Source organism: Schistocerca gregaria, chromosome 4 (assembly GCF_023897955.1).
Source record: "Schistocerca gregaria isolate iqSchGreg1 chromosome 4, iqSchGreg1.2, whole genome shotgun sequence".
Classification (NCBI taxonomy): Eukaryota; Metazoa; Arthropoda; class Insecta; order Orthoptera; family Acrididae; genus Schistocerca; species Schistocerca gregaria.
Genome location: NC_064923.1, coordinates 53892639 through 53904814, shown reverse-complemented (window position 1 = coordinate 53904814; position 12176 = coordinate 53892639). Strand labels below are relative to the sequence as shown.

The 12176-nt window shown below is 43.2% G+C and overlaps 1 protein-coding gene across 2 annotated transcripts in view; it reads right to left on the bottom strand.

The window, feature by feature from the left end:
• Positions 1 to 12176, bottom strand: part of LOC126266886 (discoidin domain-containing receptor tyrosine kinase B-like) — a 358246-nt gene that overhangs the window by 91745 nt on the left and 254325 nt on the right. For both annotated transcript variants that reach the window (XM_049971552.1, XM_049971553.1), the window contains exon 8: positions 10181 to 10388. In XM_049971552.1, the coding sequence (XP_049827509.1) occupies positions 10181 to 10388 (208 nt within the window). The remainder of the gene's footprint in view (positions 1 to 10180; positions 10389 to 12176) is intronic.

Here is a 12176-nt window from a genome sequence, read left to right as displayed (position 1 = left end):
CACAGACAAGATTATCAAGCTATTATTGGTGTGAATAGTCCCACTATTCAATTGCGATTCTGCGTAAGATGCGTACAGTATAAAGCCGTTGTCGGCGTCCAAAAGGTCATTTCATTCGATCTCACTCATGTTGGGTTTGGTTCTCGTCGGGGAAATAGGCACTCTGGTGATCCTAGAGTGCTGATGAAACGTCATCACAAAAAAAGAAAAAAAAAAAAAACGATGAGCCCCTGAGTTGTCCATCAAAATGAAACAGTGCAACTGCTGGTTGCAGAATCTCGTCCCTCTACAGTAGAGGGTTACAGTGACCCCATGTAATCCCTTCCTAGAACGTCACTCCGCCACCAACTTGTTTCACATGTGGGACACGCTCTTGGACGTGCTCAGTATTACAGGATTGCCTGCAAACAACTTGTTTGCGATTATCAGGGTACAAACAGATTCGAGTTTCGTCTGTAAACAACGTCCAACGTCAAGCCTGGGCATCCATTTTGCATGATTTCTTGTCCTCCTTTTACGGAGGTCGCGGTGTTGTGGTGTACAACGTCACTCTCGTCTTGGTAGTGAGGACAGGACATTCGTATCATGCAGTCGACCCCTAACAGTGTGATGCGATGCATGACGACCTGTAGCCTCTTCTAACCCCAAACTCAGTTCTGTAGCACGCAGCCCAGGGTTACTTTGACTCAAAATTCGTAGTTATCGATCATTATCTGCACTTTAGACCATGGACGGCCTATGTGATGCAAATCGTCGACAGTACCTGTCGACCAGAACCGATTTCATACCCGCACCACATCACTTTGACTCCGGTACACACGTGAGGCAACTTCGCTGTTTGACAAGCCACCAGCGCATAACGCGGTTATGCCGACCTGTTCAATGGTCGCAATTGTCTTTCGTGGCCTGATGGATGTTCGCTCTACTCTTCCACACATGTCTCTAAAGAGTCCCTGTGGCGCTTTACTTTCGACTGAAATGCTGCAAACCATTCAGGTGCGACGTTGTATCAGCACATAGCGGTCGTGGTAACTGCGTGAATGTTTAAAAACGTCACATGTGACCTTCCAATTGATATAGGAACAGTTACAATAACTCCTGAACGACTTTTCTTGACGTTTCTACTTTTATACCCGCCTGCCCCCGATAGCTGACTGGGTTTTATTCCCGGCTGGGTGTTGTGTTGTCCTAATCATCATCAAATCATTCCCATCGACGCGCAAGTCGCCGAAAGACTTGCGCCTGGCGAACGGTCTACCCGAGAGGAGGTCTAGTCACACGCTATTTACATTTATTTTTACTTCTATATCCGCAACGTCTTAGCACAAATAAAGGTATAAAGTTGAGAGAATGTACAACAATTAGTCGCCAATAATCTGTTTGTTGGAGACATAGATTTGAGGCACTGTGTGGGCTATCATCACTGCCAAAACATATAAGAATACAGGAATTCAGTAAGACAAGAGCACGTATATAAACCACAGATGTACAGTGGTCTCTGCACACCAATATGGCGTACACAAGGGTCTGTTGTCTAGCAATTGTTAACAGCGGCCTTAGTGTGAACTGAAACACTGACATGGATAGTCTAGTAGGAGATATTTGCACACGCAAGCCTGACTGGTGGTTTGACACGCATCTCACCTGTATGTTACTCTAGTACATAGCTAATACAACTATATTATGCTTCGATTCGTGCAATGTCTGTGTAATTGTAATGTATTCTTATATGTTCTTAACATTGGTGATAGTATGAAACGTCCCCTTTGAAAAATTGTACACGACTGGTCTATGTGAAACGTCCTCTTTGAACAATTATACACGAATGTGCTTAAACAGACACACAATAGTTTTTAGCGCAACGCAATCTGACTTTCAATAATCCCTACAAAAGAATGGCCCTGACTAACATTTACCTATACCTTTCACAAATCACTTACCTCACAAAAATCTTCGTTACTCGAACTACTGCAATACAGCGAGCACCACTACTGCCAGCTAAATAAAAGATTCTAACTACGGAAGGCACTAACTACTGATAGGTATAGTTAGCAAATGAAAGATTTTAATAGAGAACAAACAATGTATTTACCTTAATAGTCAAAATATATATGATAGTTCATGACATCCAGTCTTACAAATTACAAAACTCCACCATCTCTCTCCCCACGTCCACCACTGCTGGCGGCTCACCTCCAACTGCGCAACGCTACGCGCTGTTAGGATCCAGCTGCCGCTGCCCAACACTACAATGGCGAGTATTACAACAATGCCAACCAGCCACAGACTGCACACGGCACAGCCAGTGATTTTCATACAGAGCGCTACGTGGCGGCGGCATTACCAATAAAAAAACTTAAACAGCCTACTTACAATACCCACACAGTGTTTGAAATCTAGATCTGCAGTAAACAGATTATTAGCGACTGACTGCTGTTCATTATCTCAAACTTACGGAAATAATAACAGTTGCTGAGCACATCCGTTGCACACTGAACTGCACCAGATTTTTAAAAAAGTATGTGAAAACTTATGGGACCTAACTGCGAATGTCATCAGTCCCTAAGCTTACACACTACTTAACCTAAATTATGCTAAGGTCAAACACACACACCCATGCTCGAGGGAGGACTCGAACCTCCGCCGGGAGCAGCTGCACAGTCCATGACTGCAGCGCCTTAGACCGGAACCAGATAAAAGTATCATTTGAAACTTCTTCACAGATTTCACATGTGTGCTGGACCGGAATTCGCAACGTAAGCCGGACTTAAGTTTGAGTTCCGGGCCCGAACACACTTTTGATCTGCCAGGAAGTTTAAAAATATCGTACAGGCTGATGATGTTAAGTATCATGTCTCAAACTAGAGACCAGTACTCCTGAATCACATACTCTAATGTTTGTGACTTCCTTCAGGACCGCTTTGTGTGGCCGACCTATAAAGTACCGTCGTTTGGAACGTTTACTGATATGGGGCTGTGTTTCAAATGCTGATGCTCCTAAGAGTGGCTGCTGGGTTAACCTCTACCCACTCCTATCCAGTCACGGAAGAGCCGACTACCTCGAGAGCAAGTGTGCAGTTTGTTACTGCTGAACTGGATGCAGCTGGCGAGAGGCTCGTATCGCTGCCAGCGATAACCGAATTCCTGCACTTCCCTACTCTCGCACGGATGTACAGTGAGCGCGCAGCAAGCTCGCAGCCAAACGGGAAATTTGTATTGTTTAGGATCGAGGCATGCCAGGTGTTTAACGGAATACAATACCTGTGAAATAACTGGCGTTGCAGCCGCATTTCGAAATTCAGCCAGAGCGGAATTCAGCGTTCCACCGCTACCCGATTGTGCATTCCTGTGACGCACTATCGAAGTGGGCACCGCATACCTTGTTCCCACAGCTCTATTACGATATTTGCATTTCCGTATCGGCAAATTCGCTCGACAATTATTATGCGAAGCCATGTGAAACCGATAATTCCACATTCGGTTCTGTATACACAGATTGAAAAGACCGTGTGTTTTCCCGTTTGTCCTAATAATTTCGCAAAATAATATCCAGTGATAAAAATACTACCTTGTCAAGGAAAAAACGTGGAATTTAGTGGAATTCTGTTAATGGAATTACTGTGGAGATATTCATTCGTTTATTATTTATACTAATTCTACAGAGGATGTCCAATAAGTAATGCAACACACTTTTTCTTCTGATACAACTTTGGTTTTATTAAGGTTGCAATACATCATATTATTCCCCCCTTCTTTGGCAACAAATCCTTACTTTTCAATGTAATCTACGTTCAATGTAAAGACCTTAAGCCATCTTACTGGCCGGGCCTGCAAGCCCGCATGGCACCACTCCACTGGTCGATAACGGAGCTAATGTCTTTCTGAATCAATAAACTCCCCATCATCCACGTACTGCTTCCTGCGAAGGAATCTTTCAGTGGGCTGAACAGATGGAAGTCAGGATGTGCAAGATCCGGGCTGTGTGGTGGATGAGGAGGAACAGTACAGTGAAGTATTGTGAACTCTTCTGGGATGTGCAGTCTTGTGTCAGGCGTTGACCTGTCATGGAGAAGGTCGATTGCAATTTTGTGGCGACCAGCACGCTGAGGTCGTTTCTTTAACTTCTTAAATATACTTCAGAGTTGATCGTTGCACAATTTTGGACGACATAAATTGGAATATCTCCTTACTTGTCCCAGAAGAAAGCCCCCACGAGTTTACCGGCTGAGGGTGCGGCCCTGAACTCTATTCGGAGGCGCCAGTCTATGTTTTGTCGTTTTGTTCCCAGTTCGAAGTGATGAACCCATGTTTCTTCGCCCGAGATGGTGTTCGACAAAAAATTGTCACCAGCAGCATAGTAACCCTCTAGCAATTCTGCAGAGACAGTGCTTCGTTGCTCTTTATGATCTTCTGTTATATCGCAAGGAAACCCAGCGAGTTGGGGTTTGATGGTGATCTGTCGATCATCTCTGTTGTATTCTCCAACAGTTTATTGAACGTAACTTCTTGTACAATACAATAGCTGGCTGTACAATAGATGTAGACGTCGGTCAATCTAGCCGGAGATGAGGCTCCTCTCGGTCAGCTGGTACTTCGATCGGCGGTGCAGTACAGCGGCTTCGGTGATATCTTCTCGGAGACTCTGTTACAGCGGTTGCCATTAGCAGCGGACGAAGACTGGTGTGCCTTCGACCGGCCGGGCCTATATAGTGAGCAGGAGCCAATAGAAACCCGGCGTAGGAATGCGTGGCCGGATATGTCGCGGGACCTCTGCAAGGAAAGGTTCCTATTAATGGACTGGACTCTTCAGCGTGTTTGCATGATGTCTTCGCCTGTTTAGCTGTTGGTTTGTTTCGCTCATAGCGTGGCTGTTATGCGGTGCTGCATGCCACTTAGGGGAACCCGATGGCAGACAGTACAACCTCGAACGAGAGTTTCCGCAAGTTCCAACATTGCATGCGTCATAGCTATGTGCGGTGAGCCGGCACACGGGGTCTCGGACAGTTTTGCATGACCTTTTTGCGATGATGACAGGTGGTTTTCTCAGCTAATCACCGCACATTTGTTCACTGCCAGGCCTCCATAGGCATTCTGCAATAGCCTATGAATATCTCCGATGCTCTAGATTTCCGCGAAAAGAAACTTAATGCAGCTCTGTGCTTGAAACGCACCTCTGTTACAATCGCCATTTTGAAAAGTACGCACGGCGCCACCACCTATCGGGAATTTACAAAACTGTACGGGCTGAAGCGGGAATATTCCACGATGCTCCACAGCAAATTCTGCAGTTTTTCAGCCAAAATTGGCAGAGAAAAAATGTGTTGCGTTACCACTCATCGCACATGGTATTAATTTAAGGATAGGAAGTTTAATCTCTGGCAGATCTTTGTTGGCTTCCATCTCTGACGTTCCTGTAGTTATGTCGAAAGTAGTATTTTCCATTTTGGCTCTAATTCTACGTCAAAGTAGACGTCACAGTACTAAAAGCTCACAAAGGATAGTTCCACATTGTTTAACGCTGTTTGTGATGTCTGCTTCTCTGACGCAGAAGTGCAACCACAATTTATTTGCAAGACAGAATCTGTCATAGAATCATTAGAAAATAATTCAGGGCTGCTCTATAACAAATTATTGCATTGGGTATGGATACAACCAAGACCACAGCGTTGCTAGAGACGTACTATACCGAAGCTGTACTATATAGACTGTTCCTGATAGAGGATGGGATAATCCGAGATGGAAAATAAGCCATATTAAGCAAGCAGTATCACAATCAGAAGTGCAGCCCGAGTAGGAGTCTGAAGTTGCATATAAGGATGTCAGTAGTGACCAATGTTGTAAAACTACCGTAGACTACCGTAGACGACCATAAATAAGCATAGTCTACGGTAGTTCTCCTGGTAGTTACCGTCAATTAACGTAGTACCCGCGTTACCGGAATGCTGCGTTTGTGTGTTGCATACCGATTGTCGTTACCGAATACCGATCGCTTTCTTTACGCAAACGATCATTGTCTTACTACTTTGCCTTTGCTCTGAAAATCGGAAACGATTATATATATATATATATATATCCCTGTCCAACACAAAAATTTGCCATTTCAGGTAAGTTACTTGTGAAGAAACAATATTTAATATCTCTCGTAGTTCGTTAAGGACAGTAGATGCTGAGTAGGAATTCGCGTCCGTTAAAAATGTTTGCGTTACCTAATTTAAAGCTGATATTTGCTAACTGATACGTGTATCCACAGGACATGTGGCCTGTAGTTGAAGAAGTGTCATGATGATCTCTCCATTGGCAAAAGATTCCGAAATAGTCCCCCATTCGGATCTCCGAGAGGGGACTGCCAAGGGGGAGGTTACCATGAGAAAAAGTTTGAATAATCAACGAAAGGATAATGTTCTACGAGTCGGGGCCTGGAATGTCAGAAGCTTGAACGTAGTAGGGAAACTAGAAAATCTGAAAAGGGAAATGCAAAGGCTCAATCTAGATATAGTAGGGGTCAGTGAATTGAAGTGGAAGGAAGACAAAGATTTCTCGTCAGATGAGTATCGGGTAATATGATCAGCAGCAGAAAATGATATAACAGGTGTAGGATTCGTTATGAATAGGAAGGTAGGGCAGATGGTGTGTTACTGTGCACAGTTCAGTGACCGGGTTGTTCTAATCAGAATCGACAGCAGACCAACACCGACAACGATAGTTCAGGTATACATGCCGACGTCGCAAGCTGAAGATGAACAGATAGAGAAAGTGTATGAAGATATTGAAAGGGTAATGCAATATGTAAAGGGGGACGAAAATCTAATAGTCATGGGCGACTGGAATGCAGTTGTAGGGGAAGGAGTAGAAGAAAAGGTTACAGGAGAATATGGGCTTGGGACAAGGAATGAAAGAGGAGAAAGACTAATTGAGTTCTGTAACAAGTTTCAGCTAGTAATAGCGAATACCCAGTTCAAGAATCACAAGAGGAGGAGGTATACTTGGAAAAGGCCGGGAGATACGGGAAGATGTCAATTAGATTACATCATGGTCAGACAGAGATTCCGAAATCAGATACTGGATTGTAAGGCGTACCCAGGAGCAGATATAGACTCAGATCACAATATAGTAGTGATGAAGAGTAGGCTGAAGTTCAAGACCTTAGTCAGGAAAGATCAATACGCAAAGAAGTGGGATACGGAAGTTCTAAGGAATGACGAGATACGTTTGAAGTTCTCCAACGCTATAGATACAGCAATAAGGAATAGCGCAGTAGGCAACACAGTTGAAGAGGAATGGACGTCTCTAAAAAGGGCCATCATAGAAGTTGGGACGGAAAACATAGGTACAAAGAAGGCAGCTGCGAAGAAACCATGGGTAACACAAGAAATACTTTAGATGATTGATGAAAGGAGGAAGTACAAACATGTTCCGGGAAAATCAGGAATACAGAAACACAAGTCGCTGAGGAATGAAATAAATAGCAAGTGCAGGGAAGCTAAGACGAAATGGCTGCTGGAAAAATGTGAAGACATCGAAAAAGATATGATTGTCGGAAGGACAGACTCAGCATACAGGAAAGTCAAAACAACCTTTGGTGACATTAAAAGCAACGGTGGTAACATTAAGAGTGTAACGGGCATTCCACTGTTAAATGCAGAGGAGAGAGCAGATAGAGGCTTTCAATGTATTCTTGCCACCTATGAGGGTGAAGATTTGTCTGGTGCGATAGAAGAAGAAACAGGAGTCGATTTAGAAGAGATAGGGGATCCAGTATTAGAATCGGAATTTAAATGAGCTTTGGAGGACTTACGGTCAAATAAGGCAGAGGGGATAGATAACATTCCATCAGAATTTCTCAAATCATTAGGGGAAGTGGCAACAAAACGACTATTCACGTTGGTGTGTAGAATATATGAGACTGGCGACATACCATCTGACTTTCGGAAAAGCATCATCCACACAATTCCGAAGACGGAAAGCGCTGACAAGTGCACAATCAGCTTTACAGCTCATGCATCGAAGCCGCTTACAAGAATAATATACAGAAGAATGGAAAAGAAAATTGAGAATGCGCTAGGTGACGATCAGTTTGGCTTTAGGAAAAGTAAAGGCACGAGAGAGGCAATTCTGACGTTACGGCTAATAATAGAAGCAAGGTTAAAGAAAAATCAAGCCACGTTCATAGGATTTGTCAACTTGGAAAAAGCGTTCGTCAATATAAAATGGTGCAAGCTGATCATGATTCTGAAAAAAGTAGGGGTAAGCTATAGGGAGAGACGGGTCATATACAATATGTACAACAACCAAGAGGGAATAATAAGAGTGGACGATCAAGAACGAAGTTCTCGTATTAAGAAGGGAGTAAGACAAGGCTGTAGCCTTTCGCCCCTACTCGTCAATCTGTACATCGAGGAAGCAATGATGGAAATAAAACAAAGGTTCAGGAGTGGAATTAAAATACAAGGTGAAAGGATGTCAATGATACGATTTGCTGATGACATTGCTATCCTGAGCGAAAGTGAAGAAGAATTAAATGATCTGCTGAGCGGAATGAACAGTCTAATGAGTACACAGTATGGTTTGAGAGTAAATCGGAGAAAGACGAAGGTAATGAGAAGTAGTAGAAATGGGAACAGCGAGAAACTTAACATCAGGATAGATGGTCACGAAGTCAATGAAGTTAAGGAATTCTACTACCTAGGCAGTAAAATAACCAATGACGGACGGAGCAAGGAGGACATCAAAAGCAGACTCGCTATGGCAAAAAAGGCATTTCTGGCCAAGAGAAGTCTACCAATATCAAATACCGGCCTTAATTTGAGGAAGAAATTTCTGAGGATGTACGTCTGGAGTACAGCATTGTATGGTAGTGAAACATGGACTGCCGGCCGCGGTGGTCTCGCGGTTCTAGGCGCGCAGTCCGGAACCGTGGGACTGCTACGGTCGCAGGTTCGAATCCTGCCTCGGGCATGGATGTATGTGATGTCCTTAGGTTAGTTAGGTTTAAGTAGTTCTAAGTTCTAGGGGACTAATGACCACAGCAGTTGAGTCCCATAGTGCTCAGAGCCATTTGAACCATTTGAAACATGGACTGTGGGAATACCGGAACAGAAGAGAATCGAAGCATTTGAGATGTGGTGCTCTAGACGAATGTTGAAAATTAGGTGGACTGATAAGGTAAGTAATGAGGAGGTTCTACGCAAAATCGGAGAGGAAAGGAATATGTGGAAAACACTGACAAGGAGAAGGGACAGGTTGAGAGGACATCTGCTAAAACATGAGGGAATGACTTCCATGGTACTAGAGGGAGCTGTAGAGAGCAAAATCTGGAGAGGAAGACAGAGATTGGAATACGTCAAGCAAATAATTGAGGACGTAGGTTGCAAGTGCTGCTCTGAGATGAAGAGGTTAGCACAGGAAAGGAATTCGTGGCGGGCCGCATCAAACCAGTCAGTACACTGATGACCAAAAAAAAACTGCTTAAAATCGAGGGGTATCACTCTCTGTATGCCTAATCAGGAATGACTGTTAGTTTGCTGACCTGGGTTTGAATCCATATGCAGAACGAGACGATTCGTCGTGTTATTTGAAGTTCATTCATATTCTTAACTAGCTGCTCATGGATAACTTAAATTTTTAATGTCATTTTGTGTTAAATAATAAGTACTGTATGTTACTTTGAAGAGGAAATCATGAATACGACGAACGTACTACGTGCGTTACCTATCTGACGTAATAATGAGCGTGGTAACATTTCAGGTATGTCATTTATTGTAACAAATGTGAGTTTACAAGCCTTAAGGACAGTCTTATCTGTGATAAGGTGTTCCCTGATATTTGTAGCACCGTTGTATTACTTTACATCTTGAGTTACTGGGATACAGAGCAGTGTTTTCTAGTGGTGACATGTTGGAGCCATTTTCAATAGTGAAACGACAGTACCGAGGGGCGATTAGAGGACCTGCTAGACAGCTGCGTTATGCCGGTTGCATGCGAATCAGGTGATATGCAATTCAGGTCGTTCGGATACTTTTGAGTATGACTGTACGTGTCTCCACTCCTGGACCACGGTGTAATCCCTGTGTCGCAGTATTGTAGCCCGCCAAAAGTGTCTCCAAACCAAGACGGCTCAGCCCAGATGTAGATAATGGAAAGTTTGTGACTATACCGTGCAGACACACTCTGAAGAACCTACCTGAGTCGAAGGTGACCTCGCTGATCATGATCCACCGGTTGGCGAAGTGCAGCCGCAGCTTGACGAAGCGGCCGACGCGGTGGTGCAGCTTGATGGAGATGTTGCGCGAGTTCTCGAAGATGCAGTCCTCGATGTAGGTGTACGTAATGGGCTCCCCGTCGTAGTGCTTGCCGCCCACGCTAAACAGCACGTTCGCCTCCGAAAACACCTGAAAGGAAACCAACCGAATATTAATACATTTTAATAATACCGTTGGGAACAAGGGCAGGTCTTTCCGTATTGGTCAAGGCAGTCGTTGTTTCGCAGGTCCCACTTACCGGAAAAGTCCTTTCCGAAATTCAAAAGTCAGTTAATGAGTCAATCTTACATTCACTTCTGCTTCTTATGATACTGTCGCTGTTTTTTTTTTGTTTTTTGTTTTTTGTTTTTTTTTGTCCTGTGCGGACTGCAACCTCTTATGTCATACAATACATATGGAAAACACATCTTTCAATCTATTCCCCTCTCTTTCCCATCTTCCGCCGCGGTTTACACAACACTCAATACCTGTAAAGACACTATGCTTCATGCTAATATTCTTCCTCGTATTGACCCAACAGCAACGATTTCACCTGGCTAAATAACAACGCTCGACTGCACATAGTTCGTCACGTACGAAATGCGTCCTTCAGAAACCCGTTCCCTTTGCAATTGGAGGCTCCAGAAGTTAAATACGACTATACGTTGCGCTTTACCGATGGGGATTTTCGTTACTGGTAAATGACTTATCAGGAATACCTACAGGATAACTGCAAGACTGTAGAAGCAGGCATGATGAGGGGGGAAATGTCGCTTACAGGGAAATTAAAGAGATCTTTGGACATAAGAGAAGCAGTTGCATGAAAATTGCTAATCACAGAAGTGAAAGCTGAAAGGTAAAATGAATGAATATGATTTCTTTGCAGGGCAAATGAACTTCAAGACAATATCTTAGAAAAAGATGATGACAAGAAAGGTATCATACTGGGAGGACAATCTGAAAGAGTACTGCAAGACGTAAGTCGAAAGAAGGTGCCTGGAGTAGATTAAACTACCTCAGAATTACTGAGAATCCTGATAGAGGCAGAATATGCCACGTTATTCCACCTGATGTAGAAATTAAACGAGACAGGCGAAATTCTCTCCGATGTCAGGAAGAATGTAATAATTACAATTCCAAAGACGGCAGGTACTGACCGGTTTGAGTATTCCCCAAGTATCGGTTTGATAAGTCATAGATTTAGGAAATCATGATAATAATTTACAGAGAATAAATTATCTGTTTGGGCTCCGAGAAAATGTAGGAACACACAAGGCAGTACTGACCGTACGACGTATGGTAGAAAACTGAAGAAAGGCAAACCGACGTTTACAGATTTATAGACTTAGAGAAACTATGGAAAGTTTTTGGGACAGTTAACTACGCTACACTCTTCACAGTTCTGAAGCTGCCACATATAGAATACAGAGAATGAAAGATTAACTGCAACTTGTACAGAAAAAGAACTGCAGGTAAACTGATGAGACTGTCATTCTGTCAGTGAGGGCAAAAGGACTTGCTAGATCAATTGAACGGAATGGATAATGCCTCCGAAGGAGGTTATAAGATGATCTTGAACAAAAGTAAAACGGAGGTAAAAGACAGTGGTGGAATTAAGTCACACGGTACTCAGGGATTTAGGTTAGAAAATGAGGTACTAAAAGAAATAGATTAGTTTCGTTTGAGTAAAATAACTAACGTTGACGGAAGTAGAGGGGATATAAACTGCAAACTGGCAATAGCAAGGGAAGCATTTCTGCAAATGAGGTATTTATTTACATCTAATGTAAATTGAAATGTTGAGAAGTACTGTTTGAAGACATTAGTATGGAATGTAACATTATACGGAACTGATACGTGGACACTGAGTTGAGTGAATAGAAGCTTATGAAATGGTTACTACATAAGAATGCTAAAGATAAAATGGGTAGATAGAAT